Source organism: Amblyraja radiata, chromosome 7 (assembly GCF_010909765.2).
Source record: "Amblyraja radiata isolate CabotCenter1 chromosome 7, sAmbRad1.1.pri, whole genome shotgun sequence".
NCBI lineage: Eukaryota > Metazoa > Chordata > Chondrichthyes > Rajiformes > Rajidae > Amblyraja > Amblyraja radiata.
This window is the reverse complement of record NC_045962.1, coordinates 80,489,877-80,511,212: the sequence shown is the minus strand read 5'-3', so window position 1 is coordinate 80,511,212 and position 21,336 is coordinate 80,489,877. Positions and strand designations below refer to the sequence as shown.

Genomic DNA, 21,336 nt, shown 5'->3' with positions numbered 1-21,336 from the left:
TATCTACTATTCTGAAGCTTTTCAGCAGCCTATCATAATTACAGCAATGATTTGATAACAGAATTAAAGGTCCTATTTTTCTTAAAGCACGAGTATATTTCTGTTTACCACAAGGAGCATAAAACTCTCCCGACCCAAAACGTCACCTATTGTTTTTCTCCAGAGGATCTGGAGAAGGGTCCTGACCCGAAACATCACCCATCCATTTTCTCCAGAGATGCTGATTGCCCCGCAGAGTTACTCCAACACTTTGTCCATCTTCAGTATAAACCAGCATCTGCAGTTCTGCATCTGCATTCTGAAGAAGGGTCTCAACTCAAAATGTCACCCATTCCTTCGCTCCAGAAATGCTGCCTTCAGTTACTCCAGCATTTTGTGTCTATCTGCAGTTAGTTAGTTCCCTTCTACACTCCTCCACAAACTATTAGTTTCACTCAACCATTAGAACAGCAAGCACAGGCTCACTCGATATTTGTTGCAAACTTAAGCCATCCGACACCTTCACCTCAAAAGGGTCAGTAACAAAATCAGTTTAATTAACAAAAAAGGTAAGTTGTAAATCTGTTTGAAGAGGAATATGTGTAGGAAGAAACTCAGAGGGAAAGGCTGCATCTCTGGAGAGAAGGAATGGGTTGTAGCGGCACCAAACGTGGTGAATAAACAGTTGCTTTATTCATGTGTTACATGTAAGTTTGGTCCACTAACATAATTGTCACTGCTGCTGCTGTAGCTGAGCGAGGGTGTTGTCTCGTGCTCAGCTACCTGTTGAGTGGGCAGATCTCAAGGTGAGATATGCTTATGTAGCAGGACACTCCCCTTGGCCCCTGACATCACGTGACAGCCTTCGTAGCTACTGACGAGGGTTCGACCATAAGTGGTCTGTGCATCAGCTGACGCCACAGGGTCATGTTTCGGGTTGAGACCCTGCTTCAGACTGAGAGTCAGGGGAGAGGGAGACAGAGATATGGAAGGGCAGGGTGTGAAAATGAGACATCAAAGTGGACAAAGTTCAAGGAAAATGTAAAATAGATCATTGTTAGCTAGGGGAAGGTGGAAGGGCAAGGTGCAGAAAAAGATTCATCACAACCTGCTGGGCGGAAAAAGGAGCATTGATACCAAGTATTCAAAATGGAAATATAGTGTAACCTATTCTGCATTGTATCAGTGACGTTATGCAAAATAATATTTTGGTGACTTTGAAACGTCAAGGTCATGAAAAAAAAAGTTATTTAAATGCAAATTCTTTCAGCGATCCACAAGAAAGCATAACATTAAAATTAGTTTCCATAAAACAAAACCATGTCGCATTTATTTGGGCTCAATATGGACTCAGTCCAACAACCAAATTTCTATATTAAAAAGATACGTGAACTTTGGCTCAGACTTTGCATATTCAATCAAAAACAGATGTTGCTGGATTCGTGAGTTATTAAAATGGCAAATGCGCTGTCCGTTTGCCTAAAAACATCATAATTAATATCAATTTACAGTCATTAGCCATTAGAACAATGAGAAGCTACATTGGTCGTTTTACTTTTTAATTCATAAGGTCATAAGGTCATAAGGGATAGGAGAAGAATTGGGCCACTCAGCCCATCAAGTCTACTCTGCCATCCAATCATAGCTGACCTATCTCTTCCTCCTAACCCCATTTGCCTGCCTTATCCCATACCAATCAAGAATCTACACGTCTGAAGAAGGCTCTCGACCTGTAACGTCGCCCATTCCTTCTCTCTAGAGATGCTGCCTGTCCCGCTGAGCTACCTCTACCTTCGGTTTAAACCAGCATCTGCAATTCTTTCCCACGACAGAATCTATCTATCTCCGCTTTAAAAATATCCATTGACTTAGCCTCCACAGCCTCCTGTGGCAAAGATTTCCACAAATTCTCCACCCTCTGCTTAAAAAAAAAATTCCCAATTAAAATTCCATTTTATAACAAATTCATCCAGTGACCAAACTAGGGCACAACGTACTGGAGTAGCTCAGGTTAGGCAACATCTCTGGAGATGTTTCACACCAAGACCCTTCTACGGACGCGATTCTCCAGTCTGAAGATGAGTTCTGACCCGAAACATCACCTATCCAAGTTTTCCAGAGATGCTGCCTGACCCACTGAGTTACTCATGCACTCAGTGTCCTTTTGTCTATTAACCAGCATCTGCAGTTATTTATTTCTACCATGCAGTTATGCACTAGATTGTTACTCTGGAACTCTCTGCCACAGAAGGTAGTTGAGGCCAGTTCATTGGCAATATTTAAGAGGGAGTTAGATGTGGCCCTTGTGGCTAAAGATATCAGGGGATATGGAGAGAAGGCAGGTACAGGATGCTGAGTTGGATGATCAGCCATGATCATATTGAATGGCGGTGCAGGCTCGAAGGGCCGAATGGCCTACTCCTGCACCTATTTTCTATGTTTCTATGTTACATGACGTTACAAAACAAGTTACCATTTAGTGACCCTAAATACAAACAGCAACCTGCAGGTAAATGACAATCTAATCAATCTTGGTCCAGAGTTCATAATAAAACTTGTCAAATGGATAAAAGAGAATACAATTAGAATGTTTCCTTGGGATATAAAATTAAAATGGTTTCCCACCTGGTCTTACTTTGTACACCCCATGGACTAATACTACAACTTATATCAAGTAACTCCTGCATTGCTTGCAAGAGCGGGTGGATGACTTGGAGTCTGACGCAGGGTCTTGACACGAAAAGCCACCTATTCTTTTTCTGCAGAGATGCTGCCTGACCAGCTGAGTTATTCAAGCATCTTGTGTCCTTTATCAGTGTAAATCAGCACCTGCAGTTCCTTCCTACAGTTCTAATTAGAAATCTCAACAACAGAGGCTGGGGAGAAATCTATGGAGAACGTGCAAACCAAGAGGGGGGTGAATCTGGAATTCTTTGCCACAGAGGACGGTGGAGGCCAAGACAGTGGGTGTGTTTAAGGCAGAGGTAGATAGATGGTACACAAAAATGCTGGAGAAACTCAGCGGGTGCAGCAGCATATATGGAGCGAAGGAAATAGCATTTTTGTGTACCTTCGATTTTCCAGCATCTGCAGTTCCTTCTTAAAAACAGAAGTAGGTAGATTTTGGATTTGTACGGGTGTCAAGGGTTATGGGGTGAAGGTGAGAAAATGGGGTTGAGAGGGAGAGAGATAGATCAGCCATGATTGAATGGCGGAGTAGACTTGATGGGCCGAATGGCCGAATTCTGCTCCTATCACATGAACAATTCCATCCTTCCCATAGAGAGAGGATTCATCCAAGGTTTGGGCTCCAATGTAATCCCATTTCTGGAGAATTATTTTGATTTAGATCATGAGTGAATGTGCAACCACGATTATTTATTAGTTATAACTTCCATAAATTTTCATAACCTACACAGTGGGATAACATTACAACAGTCCTTCAGGCTTAAGAAAGCCTTAAGGATTTGCTCATGGAATGATAAGTTGCCTTCTTGGCTTTACCCCTTTATACATTTCTTCACCAAACAGTAGACGGGACCACATTTCATTCAGAGCAGCTTGTAGCGGGGAACCTGGCCTCTCCTAACCCAACGTACATAAGAAATGATGTACAGCTAGCTGGAGGATAATAATCGCATTGTAAGCTCGTAGCTCTTGAAGAATAGGAAACTGTTTCTGTCAGCTGTCACCATATTTAACATCGCCATACAAACCATCCACTAACCTACCGCGATCTAGTTTAATATCACCTTTATATACGTGCAGATTTTCAGTCTGTTATCCATAGGTTTATCATTATTGTCCCAAATACTTATAGGATCTTATAGAAACATATAAAATTCTTAAAGGATTGGACAGGCTAGATGTAGGAAAAATGTTCCCCATGTTCGGGGGAGTCCAGAACCAGGGTTCACAGTTTAAGAATAAGGGGTAGGCCATTTAGGACTGAGATGAAGAAAAACTTTTTCACCCAGAGAGTTGTGAATCTGTGGAATTCTCTGCCACAGAGGGGGTGGAGGCCAATTCACTAGATGTTTTCAAGCGAGAGTTAGATTTAGCTCTTGGGGCTAATGAAATGAAGGGATATGGGGGAAAAAGCAGGAACAGGGTACTGGTTTTGGATGATCAGCCATGATCATATTGAATGGCAGCACTAGTTCGAAGGTCCAAACGGCCTACACCTGTATCTATTTGCTATGTTTCTATGTACCGAGGTACAGTGAAAAGCCTCGCTGGGTATGCAATCCACATTAAACTTTAAAAAGAACATGAATACAAAGGGACCCCACCTGAAATGCCATCTATCCATTTTCACCAGAGAAGCTGCCTGACCCGCTGAGTTACTCCAGCATTGTGGCCCTTTAGATGAATACAATCAAGCCTAGGTCAAGAACAATAGGTAGAGCAAAAAGGGAAGACACAGAGTGCAGATTATATTGGGGAGAACGTGCAAACTTCACAACGACAGCACCAGAGGTCAGGATCGAACTCAGATAGCTGGCGTTGTGAGGTAGCAGCAACACTGCGCTGCCCCAGTAGAACTGTAAAATAATGAAAATGCTGGTCAGGCAGCATCTGTGGGGAAACAAAGATCTGGTGGCATGGTCTCCGATCCAAGTTCACGAGTTATAGGAGTAGAATTAGGCCATTCCGCCCATCGAGTCTACTCCGCCATTCAATCATGGCTGATCTCTGCCTCCTGATCCCATATTCCTGCCTTCTCCCCATAACCCTTGACACCCGTTCTAATCAAGAATTTGTCTATCGTTGCCTTAAAAATATCCACTGACATGGTCTCCACAGCCCTAGGTGGCAATGTGTTCCACGGTTTAACTACCCTCCGACTACAGAAGTTTTTCCTCACCTCCTTCCTAAAAGAGCACCCTATAAATCTGAGGCTATGACCTAGGTCCTAGGCTCTCCCACCAGTGGAAACACCCATTCCACATCCACTATGATTATGCCTTTCATTATTCTGCAAGTTTCAACAAAACATTGATGGTTTTCCTTTTCACAGATGCTGCCTGACCAAGTGAGTTTTTCCAGCACTTTGGTTCGCCCTGCCCAACATTGACAGCTCATCTTTAGAACACCAGCAACCAAGTCCTTGGGCAGGCAGGAAAGCTGTTCATAAAATAACCTCCACATGTGGACCGACATCTACTATAAGCCCACTGACTCCCATGTCTATCTGGACTACACTTCTTCCCACCCCGCTTCCTGTAAGGACTCTAATCCCCTGCTCCAAATTTATCAGTCTACGCCGCATCTGCACCCAGGATGAGGTGTTCCAAACCAGGGCATCGGAGATGTCCTCATTCTTCAGGGAACGGGGAGTCCCCTCGCCTACCATAGATGAGGTTCTCACCAGAGTCTCTTCTATACCTCGTAACTCTGCTCTCACTCCCCATCCCTCCACTCGTAACAAGAGCAGAGTCCCCCTTGTCCTCACCTTCCACCCTAGCAGCCGTCACATACAACAAATAATCCTCTGACATTTTCGCCACCTCCAACGGGATCCCTCCACTGGCCGCATCTTCCCATCTCCTCCCCTTTCGGCTTGTCACAGAGACCGCTCCCTCCGTAGCTCCCTGGTCAATTCGGCCCTTGCCACTCAAACCACTCCCTCCCCTGGCACTTTCCCATACAACCGCAGGAAATGCTACACTTGTCCCTTTACCTCCCCCTTGACTCCATTCAAGGACCCAAGCAGTCTATCCAGGCTCCGCAGAGGTTCACCTGCACCTTCTCCAACCTCATCTATTACATCCACTACTCTAGGTATCAGCTGCTCTACATCGGTGAGATCAAGCGTAGGCTTGGCGATCGCTTCGCCCAACACCTCCGCTCGGTTTGCAATACCCAATCTGATCTCCCGGTGGCTCAGCACTTCAACACCCCCTCCCATTCCGAATCCGACCTTTCTGTCCTGGGCATCCTACATGGCCAGAGTGAGGCCTCACCCGCTGAGTTTCGCCAGCATTTTTGTCTACCTTCCACATGTTGACATTCCTTGCTATCTTTTCCATTCTACCTCAGGCCGACAGAGCCAGCAGAAGATAAGACACAAAAAGCTGGAGTAACTCAGAGGGACAGGCAGCATCTCCGGAGAAAAAGGAATAGGCGACATTTCGGGTTGAGACCCTTCTTCAGACCAGGGCAGTCGAGGGTGGTCACTGTGGCGCAGCGGTAGAGTTGCTGCCTTACAGCGAATGCAGCGCCGGAGACCCGGGTTGGATCCCGACTACGGGTGCTGTCTGTACGGAGTTTGTACGTTCTCCCTGTGACCGGCGTGGGTTTTCTTTGCGATCTACGGTTTCCTCCCACTCACCAAAGACGTACAGGTTTGTAGGTTAATTGGCTTAGTAAAAATGTAAAAATTGTCCCTAGTGTTAATATGCGGGGATCGCTGGTCGGCGCGCACCCGGTGGGCCGAAGGGCCTGTTTCCGCGCTGTCTCTCTAAACTAAACCAAGTCGAGGAAAGGGCAACGAGAGATATAGACGGTGATTTACAGTGCTATAGAAACATAGACAATAGGTGCAGGAGTAGACCATTCAGTCCTTCGAGCCAGAACCGCATTCAATATGATCATGGCTGAACATCCAGAATCAGTACACCGTTCCTGCTTTCTCCTACGAATGAAAGCACATTGGTTCCCAGGGAGGCAGGAAATGTGACCATTGTCCAGATGCCTGCCCACCATATATTCATAAATAATATTATATAAACATTATTCAAAAGGACTGTCTAGGGAACCAAAATATTTTCATATTCCGATACTCTTGTTTCCTCACCTTTACAATCAAGGGGAGGAAGCTGTAATTTCCTGCGTTGGGGGTTGAATTGAGTGTTACACCCATGACATGAACAGCTAGCCAAACAATTCCAGAGTGCAACATGCAGCTGCAAGGATAAGGCCAACATTTAATGCCCAACTTGAATTGTGCCTGGGTGACAAGCAACTGCTCACTGTGTTTCAAAGCACAGACTGACATATGATGATAGAATGGGTCGACTGGGCTTATACTCACTGGAATTTAGAAGGATGAGAGGGCATCTTAAAGAATTAAAATTGAGGGATTGGACAGGCCTGATGTAGGAAAAAATGTCTCGATGTTGGGGGAGTCGAGAACCAGGGTTCACAGTTTAAGAATAAGGGGTAGACCATTTAGGACTGAGATGAGGAAAAACTTTTTCACCCAGAGAGTTGTGAATCTGTGGAATTCTCTGCCACTGAAGGCAGTGGAGGCCGATTCGCTGGATGTTTTCAAGAGAGAGTTGGATCGCGCTCTCAGGGCTAACAGAATCAAGGGATATGGGGAAAAAGCAGGAACAGGGTACTGATTCTGGATGATCAGCCATGATCTTATTGAAAGTTGTCCTACAACTTTAAGCTGTGCATGCCACACGAAAGAAGAAGATTGAATGGTTGTGCTGGCTCGAAGGGCTGAATGGCCTATTCCTGCTCCTATTTTAGGTTCTTTATTGTGTTGGAAGGAACTGCAGATGTTGGTTTACACCAAAGGTAGACACAAAATGCAGGACATACAACATCTCTGGAGAAAAGGAATGGGTCGAGACCCTTCTTCAGACAGTCAGGGGAGAGGGGAAACTGGAGATCCAAAGTTAATGCGACACATAAAAGTAAGGGAAATGTTGAATGGTTCATTGTAGAATGGTTGGCTGAGGGGAAGGTGACAATGAGGCATACAAACAGTAAAATTAATCAGGAGGACAGTGTAAGTAGTCGGAGAACTAGGGTGGGGAAGGGACGAAGAGACAGGGAATGCAAAGGTTACTTGAAGTTAGAGGTGTTCACACCACTGGGGTTGGAAGCTGCTGAAGCAAAACACGAGGTGCTGTTTCTGACCCAAGATGCATTGAAGTTGAACTGGTTTAGTTTAGTGACACTGCTCGGAAACAGGCCCTCGACCAGCGATCCCTGTACATTAACACGATCCTACACACCCTGGGGACAATTTACATTTATACCGAGCCAATTAACCTATGAAGCTGAACATCTTTGGAGCGTGGGAGAAAACCGGAGCTCCTGGGAAAAACTCACGCCAGACATGGGGAGAACGTACAAACTCCATGCAGACAGCACCCGTAGTCAGGATCGAGTCTGGGTCTCCGGCACTATAAGGCAGCAACTCTACCGCTGCGCCACCGTGCGTCTCTCAAGGTTCTGGAGGACCAGTTTCTGCACCACAGGAGGGATGCACGTTTTATTTTATCACTGCCTACCACAGTCGAGTTCTGTGCCATAGCTTTACATGGTTCACAGCTCACACGATGCTCCTGGTACTTTCCTTTACACACCTGCTCCAGCTCGGAGTTTGTTGGAAGGAACTGCAGAAGTGGATTCAAACCGAAGACAGGCACGAAAAGCTGGAGTAACTCAGTGGGTCAGACAGCCAGGCCCTCTCAGATGAACTGAGGCCCAGGCCAATTTCAATTTTAGAGGCCCCCAAAACCAAGATCAAGCAGACGCCCCTCAAATTCAGAGATTGAATCAAATCAAGATCCCCTCAAATCAATGTTTAAGAAGGAACTGCAGATGCTGGAAAATCAAAGGTAGACAAAATTGCTGGAGAAACTCAGCAGGTGAGGCAGCATTTATGGAGCGAAGGAAATAGGCAACATTTCGGGTCGAAACCCTTCTTCAGACCGATGTGGGGGGGGGTGGGGGGGCTGGAAGAAATCCCCCAAAATCAAGATCCCTTTGAAGCAAACAGGGATGAGGCCCATGCCAAATGACACTCATTGCCCCCCTCTGATATTGCCTGCAGACAGCATCTCGGGAGAAAAGGAACAGGTGGCGTTTCTTACCCATGCAACCGCAGGAAATGCTACACTTGTCCCTTTACCTCCCCCTTGACTCCATTCAAGGACCCAAGCAGTCTATCCAGGCTCCGCAGAAGGGTCTCGACCTGAAAAGGCACCTATTCCTTTTCTCCAGATACGCTCACTGTCTGACCTGCTGAGTTAAGGGCCTGTCCCACGAGCATGCGACTCCATGCGGCAAGCGTGACCTAATGTGGTCACTTGAGCCATACGGCCTCGTGGGGCCGGTCCCACTTCGATCGCCGGTGCCGTATGGAGTTGTGCGGCGCTGGTCCCGACATCGCGCGGGGCTCCGAAAAACTGACCGTGTTAAAAAATTCCGTGCGGCAGCGGCCTGCCGGCCCGCAGCCACCTCGACTGCCGTGCGCAGCGTCTCTACGCCATACGCAGCGTCTTGACGACGTACATCACACGCGAACTTCCCGCGGACTTCGCTCGAACTTCACGTCACTCACTCGACCTCCGCCCGGCCCCCGCTTCCGGTTTGGTCGCGCTTGCCGCATGCAGGTCGCATGCTTGTGGGACAGGCCATTTACTCCAGCACTTTGTGCCCATCTCCAGCTAGAGAATTGCCTGCTGCCTTGAAGCCACTTTATCGCCATGTGTCGCCTGGACAAGTCAGAGATCCACATAATTGAAGCCCTAGTCAGCCCTCTGAAAAGCTGCTATAGATTCACTTCTAGGCTAAGACGGCATTGGTGCAATAGCTTGTATATCTTTTAGGCTAATATGCAATTTTTAATGTATTTTTGTATCTCCTTATACTGTATGATGTGTTATATGGACCTGTGTCTGAAATAAAGCTTAATTATTATCGTTCCCAATTCATTTCAGAGTTACTTGAACTTTATAATCTGACTGACACAGTGAAGGAATTTAGCCGTACAACTATCAGAGGCCAACACAAATCAAGTTTATCTTTGCATCGAGCCCTCATCAGTCGTGCCAAATACCAAGAGAAGATCATAAACAGCACAAAAAGTACATCTCATCTGGAACACAATCCGTCATCCTTAACTAGCCTGGCCTTTATGTGACACCAGACCCTTAGCAACGTGGTTAACTCTTATCCAACCTACACCAAGCAAGCAAACATAGAAATATACACAAATTAATTCAACGCTTCAGGCATCATCTCTGGAGAAAATGGATAGGTGGCGTTTCAGATTGGGACTCTTATTCAGACTGACCCACTGAGTTACTCCAGCACCGTATCTCTCTTTGGTATAAACTATCATCTACAGTTATTTGATTCGACAAGCAAAAAAAACATCAGCTTAGTTTAGAGATACAGCGTAGAAACGGGCCCTTCGGCCCACCGAGCCTGTGCCGACCTGTGATTACCCGTACACTAGCACTACCCCGACACACTAGGAACAATTTACAGAGCTCAATTAATCTGCAAACCTGCAGGTCATTGGGATTTGGGAGGAAACCCGAGCACCCGGAGAAAGCCCATGGAGACACAAGGAGAATGTACAAACTCCGTACAGTCAGCAGCAGTCAGGATTGAACCCCGGCCTCTGGCACTGAGGCAGCAACTCTACCCTTGTGCCACTGATGTGCCCCATAATTTGTATTGTAATGGAGACTGGAAACTCACTGTCAACAAGCAAAATAGTTGTTGAGCCTGCAATCCAATTGTGAATGAACAATTCAATTCCACAAGTTAGTTTGTGAAGGGAGAGTGAATTGCGAAAGGCTTGATTGTAATCATGTAGGGTCTTTCCACTGACTGGATAGCAAGCAGCAAAAAGCTTTACATTGTACCTGGGTACACGTGACAATAGACAAAACTGAACTGAACCACAAACAAAACAGATTTTGGTGTTAACCTCACTGACTACAGATTTAAACATACTAACCTGGAGCATTGCGAGTGAACTACTATCTACCTCTTTGGTGACCATTAGATTATCGTTGGCAAAATGGCTTGGCGATCGCTTCGCCCAACACCCCCACACAGTTTGCATTAACCAACCTGATCCCCCGGTGGCTCAGCACTTAAACTCCCCTTCCCATTCCGAATCCGACCTTCCTGCCACAGAGGGTAGTCGAGGCCAGTTCATTGGCTATATTTAAGAGGGAGTTAGATGTGGCCCTTGTGGCTAAGGGGATCAGAGGGTATGGAGAGAAGGCAGGTACGGGATACTGAGTTGGATGATCAGCCATGATCATATTGAATGGCGGTGCAGGCTCGAAGGGCCGAATGGCCTACTCCTGCACCTAATTTCTATGTTTCTATGTCCTGGGCCTCCTCCATAGCCAGAGTGAGTCCCACCGCAAATTGGAGGAGCAGCACCTCATATTTCACTTGGGTAGTTTACATCTCAGCGGTATGAACATTGACTTCTCCAATTTCAGGTAGTCCTCGCTTTCTCCATCTTTCTCCTCCCCTTCCCAGCTCTCCCACAGCCCGCTGTCTCCGCCTCTTCCTTTCTTCTCCCCCCCCCCCCCCCACATTAATCTGAAGAAGGGTCTCGACCCGAAATGTCATCTATTCCTTCACTCTATATGCTGCCTCACCCAGTGAGTTTCTCCAGCATTTTTGTCTAATTTGGATTATCCTTGATCAGACTTTGCTGGCTTTACCTTGCACTAAACGTTATTCCCTTATCATGTAAATGGATCGATTGTAATCAATGTACTGTCTTTCTGCCGACTGGTTAGCACGGAACAAGAGCTTTTCACTGTATCACGGTGTGGTACATGGCAATAAACTCGGTACACATGACAATAAACTGAACTAAACTAACTGAGAGTCCACAAACATTAACTTTAACAAGGGAGACATTTATTTTCCGGCTTTAACAGAGTTGCTTGGGGTTAGGCATGTTTTATATTAGCAAAACAACAGAGAGTAATTTACAAGTAAAATCAGGAAACCCAACCATCTTTGTTTTATGCCTATTAATGTCAAGTTCCCACACTGCCTCCGTTTATTATTTCAGCTGGCACAGGAATGTAAAGAAATGTAGATGAATTTTTTTCCCTTGCTTTTGGAATGTGTAAATGTTGATAGCCGTGCGAATGATTATTTGCACCTGAGGTGGGGACAAACAGGATTTTAAACTAATAACAGTGGAAGAAGTGGGATATATTCCCCCAAGTTAGAGGGTGTTTGATTGGAGAGGGACCAGAGTTTGAGTTTTAGAAAGAACTGCAGATGCTGGTGAAAATCAAAGGTAGACACAAAATGGTGGAGTTAAGGGCCTGTCCCACCAGCATGCGACTGCATGCAGCAAGCGCGACCTAACGTGGTCACTTGAGCCGTACGGCCTCGCGGGGCCGGTCCCACTTCGATCGCCGGAGCCGTATGGAGTTGTGCGGAGCTGGTCCCGACATCGCGCGGGGTTCCGAAAAACTGACACTGTCCAAAAATTCCGCTCGGCAACGGCCTGCCTGCCAGCCCGCAGCCGCATTGAGGTCGTACGCACCGCCTCAACAGGCATGCGCAGCGTCTCGACGCCGTATGCAGCGTCTTGACACCGTACGCCTAGCGCGAACTTCCCGCGGGCTTCGCTCGAACTTCACGTCAAATCATACGGGGTCACTCGACCTCCGCGCAGCCCCCGCTTCCGGTTTGGTCGTGCTTGCCGCATGCAGTCGCATGCTCGTGGGACAGGCCCTTAACTCAGCGGGTGAGGCAGCATCTCTGGAGAGAAGAGATGGGCAACGTTTCAGGTCGAGACCCTTCTCCAGGCCCGTTTGAGTTTAGTTTATTGTCACATGTACCAAGGTACAGTGAAAAGCTTACGTCTCGTACGAACCAGCCAGCAGAAAGACAATACACGATTACAATCGAGCCATTGACAATATACATGTACATGATAAAGGGAATAATGTGAACAATGCTTAGTGCAAGATAAAATCCAGTATAATACGATCAAAGATAGTCTCCAATGAGGTAGATAGTAGCTCAGGACTGCCCTCCAGTTGTTGGTAGGATGGTTCAGTTGCCCGACAACAGCTGGGAGTGTGGTTGAGTTTGGAAATGCAGTGTGGAAACAGGCCAGCGACTACTTGTACACTAGTTCTATCCTACACACTAGGGACAATGTACGGAGGCAATTAACCTGCAAACCTGTATGTCTTTGAGCCTGTGCATTCAAACTCCAGTCCCCAAACATCCCTGTGTAACAATGATTAGAATCGCCAGAGCCCGTTTGTTTACACCCCCCCCTTTAGTTTAGAGATACAGTGCGGAGACAGGCCCTTTGGCCCACCGAGTCCTCACCGACCAGTGATCCCTGCACACCAACGCTATCCTACGGACACTTTTACATTTATGCCAAGCCAATTAACATGCAAACCTGTACATCTTTGGAGCATGAATGGAAACCGAAGATCTCGGAGAAAACCCTCGTGGTCACGGGGAGAACGTACAAACTCCGTTCAGACAGCATCCATCGCCAGGATCGAACAGGTCTCTGGCGCTGTAAGGCAGTCGCTCTACCAATCTTCTCCAGCTAATGAGCTCATTAAAGGAACCGCAGATGCAGGTTGATACCAAAGATAGACACAAAGTCCTGAAGTAACTCCAGCACAGCAGCAGAGTTGCGGCCTTACAGCACCAGAGGCCCAGGTTCGATCCCAACTACGTTCTGTTTGTACGCTCTCCCTGTGACCATGTGGGTTTTCTCTGGGTGCTCTGGTTTTCTCCCACATTCCAAAGACGTACAGATTTGTAGGTCAATTGGCTTCTGTAAATTGTCTCTTGTGTATATGATAAAACCAGTAGGTGGACAAAAATGCTGGAGAAACTCAGCAGGTGAGGCAGCATCTATGGACGAAGGAAATAGGCAATGTTTCAGGTCGAAACCCTTCTTCAGACTGATGTGAGGGTGGGGAGAGGGTGGGGGGGGGGGGGGTGGGGAGGAGAAGAAAGGAAGAAGTGGAGACAGTGGGCTGATTGAGAGTTGAGAAGGGGAGGGGAAAGTAGGGACTACCTGAAATTAGAGGTCAATGTTCATACTGCTGGGGTGCAAATTGCCCAAGTGAAATATGAGGTGCTGCTCCTCCAGTTTACGGTGGTCCTCATTCTGGCCATGGAGGAGGCCCAGGACAGAGAGATCGGATTCAGAATGGGAGGGGGAGTTGAAGTGCTGAGCCACTGGGAGATCAGGTTGGTTATTGCGAACCGAGCGGAGGTGTTGGGCGAAGCGATCGCCAAGCCTACGCTTGGTCTCACCGATCTAGAGCAGCGGATGCAATAGATGAGGTTGGAGGAGGTGAACCTCTGCCACACCTGGAAAGACTGCCTGGGTCCTTGAATGGAGTCAAGGGGGGAGGTAACATTTCCTGCGATTGCAAGGGAAAGTGCCCAGAGAGGGGGTGGTTCGGGTGGGAAGGGACGAATTGACCAGGGAGTTACGGAGGGAGCAGTCTCTGGGGAAAGCAGACAGGGGAGGAGATGGGAAGATGTGGCCAGTGGTGGGATCACGTTGGAGGTGGCGAGCTAGTGCTCACTAATCGGCACAGACCAGGCAGGCCAAAGGGCTCGTTTCCACACTATCTCCAAACTAATGTCAGTGGGTCTCTTGAGAACATGGAGAGGTGACATTTTGGGGCGGGACCCTTCAGTCCGAAGAAGAGCCTCAATCCAAAACGTCACCTATCCATGTTCTAGAGAGATGCTGCCTGACCCACTGAGTTACTCCAGCACTTTGAGTCTTCTTTTTTAATCTACTTAAAGCCACAGGTTTAGTCCACCCTCTGCACAATAGGATGGAAACAAGCTGAAAGCTCTTCCTGTCAGCGGTATTTTGGGAAGTCTGACCTATTGTTGATATGCTGAACATGACAATGAACTTGTTTTTATTAAAGGTGCCTTTCATTCACAGCGATGAGTCATCCTTGGTTTCTGTCTCATTAAGTTGTGGAATGTGGAACTGAGCAACAAATTCTATTAAACACAAAAATGCTAGAGTATCGCAGCAGGTCAGGCAGCATCTGGCGAAAAGGAATAGGTGACGTTTCGCATCGAAGTCTCCAATGAGGTAACAATCAAGATGCAAGATAAAGCCAGTAAATTTGTAATGACAAATTTGTATAAGATAATATAAGCAGTTGAATAAGGGGTGAGAATTAACAAGCTTTGGCTTCTTCCTGCTCCTTTTCGGACACCTACGATTTAATTTATTTATAAATAACATTTATGACACTTGGTAAATATTCGTGTTTTGTTTTTTTCTATGCTGTTTCACACTTGCTTTATTTTTTAATATTTTTTTAAATCCGTTCGAAATAAAGCTCGACATAAATAAGTAAATAAAAGTCCGATCAAAGATCAAAGTTAGAGCATCTTCAATGACGTAGATGAGATGGTAGTTCAGGACTGCTCTCTAGTTGTGGTGGGGCAGTTCAGTTGCCCGCTAACAGCTACTGAACCATCCGAACACAACTAGAGAATAATCCAGAAGTACCATCTACGTCAATGAAGATGCTCAGACTTTGATCGGAATTTCCTGCCTTTATCTTGCATCTTGATCAAGATTCCTTTAATCATGTATCTGCATATGGTAAATGGCTTGATTATAATCATGTATAGTCTTTCCACTGACTGGATAGCACGCTACGAAAGATTTTCACCCTACCTCAGCACACGTGACAATAAACTAAACTAAAAAGCCAGAGAGACGAGGAACTGCAGACGCTGGAATTTTGGGCAAAACACAAAGTGCTGGAGTAACTGAAGGGCTCGGGCATCACGTGTGTGGTGAAAATGAGACGGGCGACATTTGGGACAAGCATGGTGACTAAGGCAAATACTATTATTGAATCTTGAGCATTTGAGACTGGCAACGCCTTCATATTTCTGTCTATAAACTGGGGAAACCAAAGTGGTTTAAGGATCACAGGAGATAGAGAAACTAAGTGACATACAGGAGCAGGAGAGCTTATATACAGGGAAAGTTTAAAGTAAGGTCTTGAATAATAGGATCGAGGGCTACAGCAGTTGGATGTGGAGGGGGAGGAGCGGAACTTCGAGAGCCACATTTGGGATTAGGTGGTCAGTGGAGGAATTAAGGGCCTGTCCCACTTTCACGACCTAATTCACAACCTTTTTTACTCGTGGACATTTTTAATTATGCTAGAAAAAACGCCCCGACCTACTTGATGCCACGAGTACCTACGACCTGCTACGACCTACCTACGGCCTCCTACGACCTCGTGTCAACCATGCTGCGAGTACGAGTCAAGGGCAAACTCGGCAGAGGTCGTGAATTAGGTCGTGAAAGTGGGACTGGCCCTTAAGTGGGCAAACTTTGGAAAGGAAGCAGAGAGATGGACAATGCAATTTGCCGAATTGAAAATGCCCCAGAACCAAAGATGGCAGAAAGTCATGAGAGGGGAAAAGACAAATCAGCCATGAATGATTGGTGGGATAGACTTGATGGGCCAAATGGCCCAATTCTGCTCCTAGAACTTACGAATCTCAGCAAACTTGGGACCAAGGACGATGGAGGGTCTTTAGAAAAGGGGCGAGGGAGGTGCATCACCCACAAGCCAGTTTCACTACAAAATTGCATGTCAGTGCTGTAATCAAATCACAGAAGTTCAATGATGCCAAGGATCCATCCATTCGTAAAAGGATTTCTCAGAAGGAAACAAAGCGCCAATGGGGAATACCTGGTAAGGAAGGAAGAGATGGGAATCTTCTTAAAAGGCAGCGCGTTATGGAGCACGGGAGAGAGGAACGCACGGCATTTGGATTTCTGAGGGGCAGTAACGATGGGAGTCGCAATAACCTCTGTTTATGTGGACTTCCCAACATGGACTGTAGCCAAGGATATTTGAAGCAACCTCCGGAAGTAATAGAGATCTAGATAAGAATCGATTTACATGGCTGTTTGCAAAAACACAATTACATCTACTAGGATAAGGACTGAGACAGATAAATCAAACTTCCACTCAAAGTGCAGAACTTGACCTTTGTTTTTTTTTACCATGTTAATTAATAAATCTAGAATATTTCAGAACAGTGTTAAATGTTCTGGCCCATTAGCCAATCTAAATACCTAAATAAAAGGTTTTTTTCACCATTCTCATCTTGTCCCAGGAAAATGATTTACATTTTATTGCCTAAAGTGCACAGGAAATGTTCAACAATTTCATTAGTTTCGTGTCACATGTACAAAGGTACAGTGAAAAGCTTTTGTCATGTGCTAACCAGTCAGCAGCAAGACAATACACGATTACAATTGAGCCATTTACAGTTTTCAGATACATAACTAATACGTTTATTGCAAAATCAGTACCCCGTTCTGGCCCCCTCCCCCCCCGAAAAGCTTTTCACTGTACCTCGGTACACGTGACTGAAACTGAGAATATGCTGCCGATCTGATCAGCCACACGTGATCGAGTACTGGTACTTGGTACAATGCAGGTTCTTCGGAATCAAAGTAGATTGGTGCATTCAAATAACTTATGACCCTCCAGGAGTATAGTTTGGAGATACAACACGAAAACAGGCCCTTTGGCCCATCAGGTCCACACCGACCAGTGATCCCCGTACACTAGCACTATCCTACACACTGGGGATCATTTACACCCGGGGAAAAGCCAGGCGGTCACGGGAAGAACGCACGAGACATTACCCGTAGTCAGGGTTCTCTGGCGCAGTAATGCAGCAACTCTACCGGTGCATCACTGTGCCGCCAGTACTTTAATAGCATTTTATTCACCAACCCAGGTTCAATCCCGACTACGGGTGCTGTCTGTACGGAGTTTGTACGTTCTCCCCGTGACCTGCGTGGGTTTTCATCGAGATCTTCGGTTGTAAATATTGGCACTAGTGAGTGTAGGGGTGGTGTTAATGTGCGGGGATCGCTGGTTGGTGCGGACCCGGTTGGCCGAAGGGCCCGTTTCTGCACTGTATTTCTAAACTACACTCCAGCACCTATTAACGGACTGTATTTAGTCATTAGTGAGGGGATTGGAATGACAGGGGGTAGAGAAAGGGGACGCTACTTAAGACAAGTCAAGTTTATTGTCATCTGCACAATCACGGTGAGGTACAAGTACAAATGACAATCTTGCTGCCAGCAGCAATATTTAAAGTACAAACAAAAGTAGACAGACTTTTGTAGAATTAGGTCATTTGGCCCATCACGTCTCCTGCTCCATTCAATCATGGCTGATCAATCTATCTCTCTCAACCCCATTCTCCTGCCTTCATAACCCTTGACATTGGCCTGCCTTGGCAGGTACTATTGAAACATTTAGACAGGTACATGGATAGGTTTAGAGGGAAATGCAGGTAAGTGGGATTAGTGCAGACAAGGTATATTGGTTGGTATGGGCAGGTTGGGCCGATGGACCCGTTTCCATGCTGTGTGACTTGATTAATTACCCATTTTCATGAACCTGTTATTCTGCCAGCAGGCTTGAATGTACAAATTATTTTTCATGTCTCTGTGGGTCAACTAATTTCTAAAGGGCCTGTCCCACTTGGCGATTTTTTTTGTCACACTGTCTAAGCGTTGCCCATTTCCTTCGCTCCATAGATGCTGCCACACCTGATGAGTTTTCCCAGCAATTTTATCTATCAGTGTCACCTGAAAAAACGCCGCACGTCAATATGTTATCACGCCGCAAATTAGTCGGTGACCTGATCCGTCAGTCAATTATGTCGGCAGTCGCCGAAAAAAAAAAATTGCCAAGTGGGACAGGCCCTTGAAAACTAAACAGAAAGATACAATGTTTTCTTTGTATAACTTTCAAATGCACCAACAATGTTCTTTGCCCGAAAAGGCCCGGACAGTTTTAGGCACCTGGTGAACAATTCAAATACTTTAGAATTATTTAGGATGTTTCCACTAGTGGGAGAGACTAGGACCAGAGGCCGCAACCTCAGAATAAAAGGATGTACCTTTGAAAAGGAAATGCGGAGGAATTTATTTTGTCAGCAGGTGGTGAATCTGTGGAATTCTTTGCCACAGAAGGCTGCGGAGGCCAAGTCAATGGGTATTTTTAAGGCAGGAGTTGACAGATTCTTGATTAGTTCGGGTGTCAGGGGTTATGGGGAGAAGGCAGGAAAATGGGGCTGAGAGGGAGAGATAGATCAGCCATGATTGAATGGTGGAGTAAACTCGATGGGTAGAATGGCCTCATTGTGCTCCAATAACTTATCAAATTGCAGTAAAGTATTCTCGGGTCAAAAGGCAGAGAAGTGCAGGCATCAACAAGTCTGCCGATGTAATAAACATTATTTTCTCCATAAACAACTAATGCAAGCATATTAATCTTAATGACGCACAAACAACTGCTCACAATATTCTCCCTATATATACACACACACACACCTGTACTCTTATCTCACCTGAATACAGTGCTAGGAGAAGCTGGACAAGAGGCAGATGACTAATTAATTCTGAAGGCATGTATTCACGGAACATTACAAGCACTTCGGTGATGAGCATCCCCAGCTGATTGAGATTCAAAATTAAAGCACTTCAGTGCAGATTCTATTTTTAGCTGGCGAAAGCTCAGAGACTCAAGATCCCCGGACTTGGAGATGAAGTTTGAAAGATCGTTGATCCTCAAGTGGCCAACGCAGCCTAGAAGAAATGTTCGAGAAGGAACTGCAGTTGCTGGAAAATCGAAGGTAGATAAAATTGCTGGAGAAACTCAGCGGGTGCGGCAGCAACTATGGAGCGAAGGAAATAGGCAACGTTTCCGGCCAAAACCCTTCTTGAGACTGAAGGGTTTCGGCCCTGAGCGTTGCCCATTTCCTTCGCTCTATAGATGCTGCCGCACCCGCTGAGTTTCTCCAGCAATTTTATCTACCTTCAGCCTAGAAGAAGGCTCTCGACCCGAAACTTCACCCATTCCTTCTCTCCAGAAATGCTGCCTGGCCCGCTGAGTTACTCCGGCATTTTGTGTCCATCTTCCGATGCGACCTGACCTGCCCATTTTCTGCACCCTAGTACTTTTTTGCAGAAAGTAAAACTTTGATCGACCTGGAGAATCAGTTCTCCAGAGACATTTTCTTCCCAGCCATTATCCCAGCCAGCAGATGACCAACAACTAGAGAGTTGGCCAATGCTAATATCTACCTCATTGAAGACCCTCTGACAAACTTCAATCGGACTTTACCTTGCACTAAACATTTTTCCTTAATAGACAATAGGTGCAGGAGTAGGCCATTCGGCCCTTCGAGCCAGCACCGCCATTCACTGTGATTATGGCTGATAATCCACAATCAGTACCCCATTCCTGCCTTCTCCGCATATCCCTTGACTCCGGTATCTTTAAGAGCTCTATCTAACTCTCTCTTGAAAGCATCCAGAGAACCGGCCTCCACTGCCTTCTGCGCAGAGAATTCCACAGATTCACAACTCCCTGGGCGAGAAAGGTTTCCCCTCATCTCCGTTCCAAATGGCCTACCCCTTATTCTTAAACTGCGGCCCCTGGTTCTGGACTCCCCCAACATCGGGAACATGTTTCCTGCCGCTAGCGTGTCCAATACCTTAATAATCACGTTTCAATAAGATCCCCGCTCATCCATCTAAATACCAGAGTGTACAAGCCCAGCCGCTCCATCATGTATCTGTACATTATGGAGGGGTCGATTGTAATCATGTATAGTACACACATCTGTAATCATGTACCGAACAAGGGTGATACCTTCTTAAAATGCCTCCCGTCTTATTGCACATCCCAGTTGAAATCCCAAGTTATTTCCAAGCAGCATTACCTGGGAATGGGGTAGTCATTGTTCACATGTAGCAGGTCACCATGGAGCAAGAGGCGAAATCAAGTCAACGCGAACCCTGCTGTGGCTTTCAGTGAGGAGACCCAGTAAAAGCCGACGGACTATTGAGGAAGCTGATGAAGGCCTTCAGGTCTGAAATACAAAAATGGAAGGAAGATAAGAGCATATCATCCACTTTGATTGAACGCGTGAATGGGGAAGATGGACAGCTTCTCTCGTTTAATGAACCCTTTTTATGCACTTGGATTACATTGTTACATGGCAGCACAGCGGTAGAGTTGCTGCCTTAAGGGCCTGTCCCACTTAGGCAACTCGTTAGGCGACTGCCAGGGACTAGTTTTAATGGAATTCACCTACGACAGCAAAATTTACCACAACTGTCGCTGAAAAATTTTCAATATGTTACCTGTAGTCACTCAAAAAAAAAAAAAAAAGATAGTGTTAGTGCGCGGGGATCTGTGTGGATTCGGTAGGCAGAAGTACCTGTTTCCGCACTGTATCTCTAAGCTAAATTATTGCATCAAGGCCCATTCCCAAGACTCAGATTAGAAACATAGAAAATAGGTGCAGGAGTAGGCCATTCAGGCCTTCAGCCCTTCGAGCCAGCACCACCATTTAATATGATCATGGCTGATCATCCAGAATCAGTACCCTGTTCCTGCTTTTCTCCCCCATATCTTTGATTCCATTAGCCCTAAGAGCCATATCCAACTCTCTCTTGAATACATCTAGTGAATTGGCCTCTATAGATTCAGTCATACAGCACAGAAACAGGCCCTTTGGCCC

General features: G+C 46.1%; 1 protein-coding gene across 2 annotated transcripts in view; it reads right to left on the bottom strand.

Moving 5' to 3' along the window:
- gypc (glycophorin C (Gerbich blood group)) overlaps positions 1 to 21,336 on the bottom strand; it is a 79,547-nt gene that overhangs the window by 42,766 nt on the left and 15,445 nt on the right. For both annotated transcript variants that reach the window (XM_033024850.1, XM_033024849.1), the window contains exon 2: positions 20,533 to 20,682. In XM_033024850.1, the coding sequence (XP_032880741.1) occupies positions 20,533 to 20,551 (19 nt within the window). In that variant the 5' untranslated portion in view covers positions 20,552 to 20,682. The remainder of the gene's footprint in view (positions 1 to 20,532; positions 20,683 to 21,336) is intronic.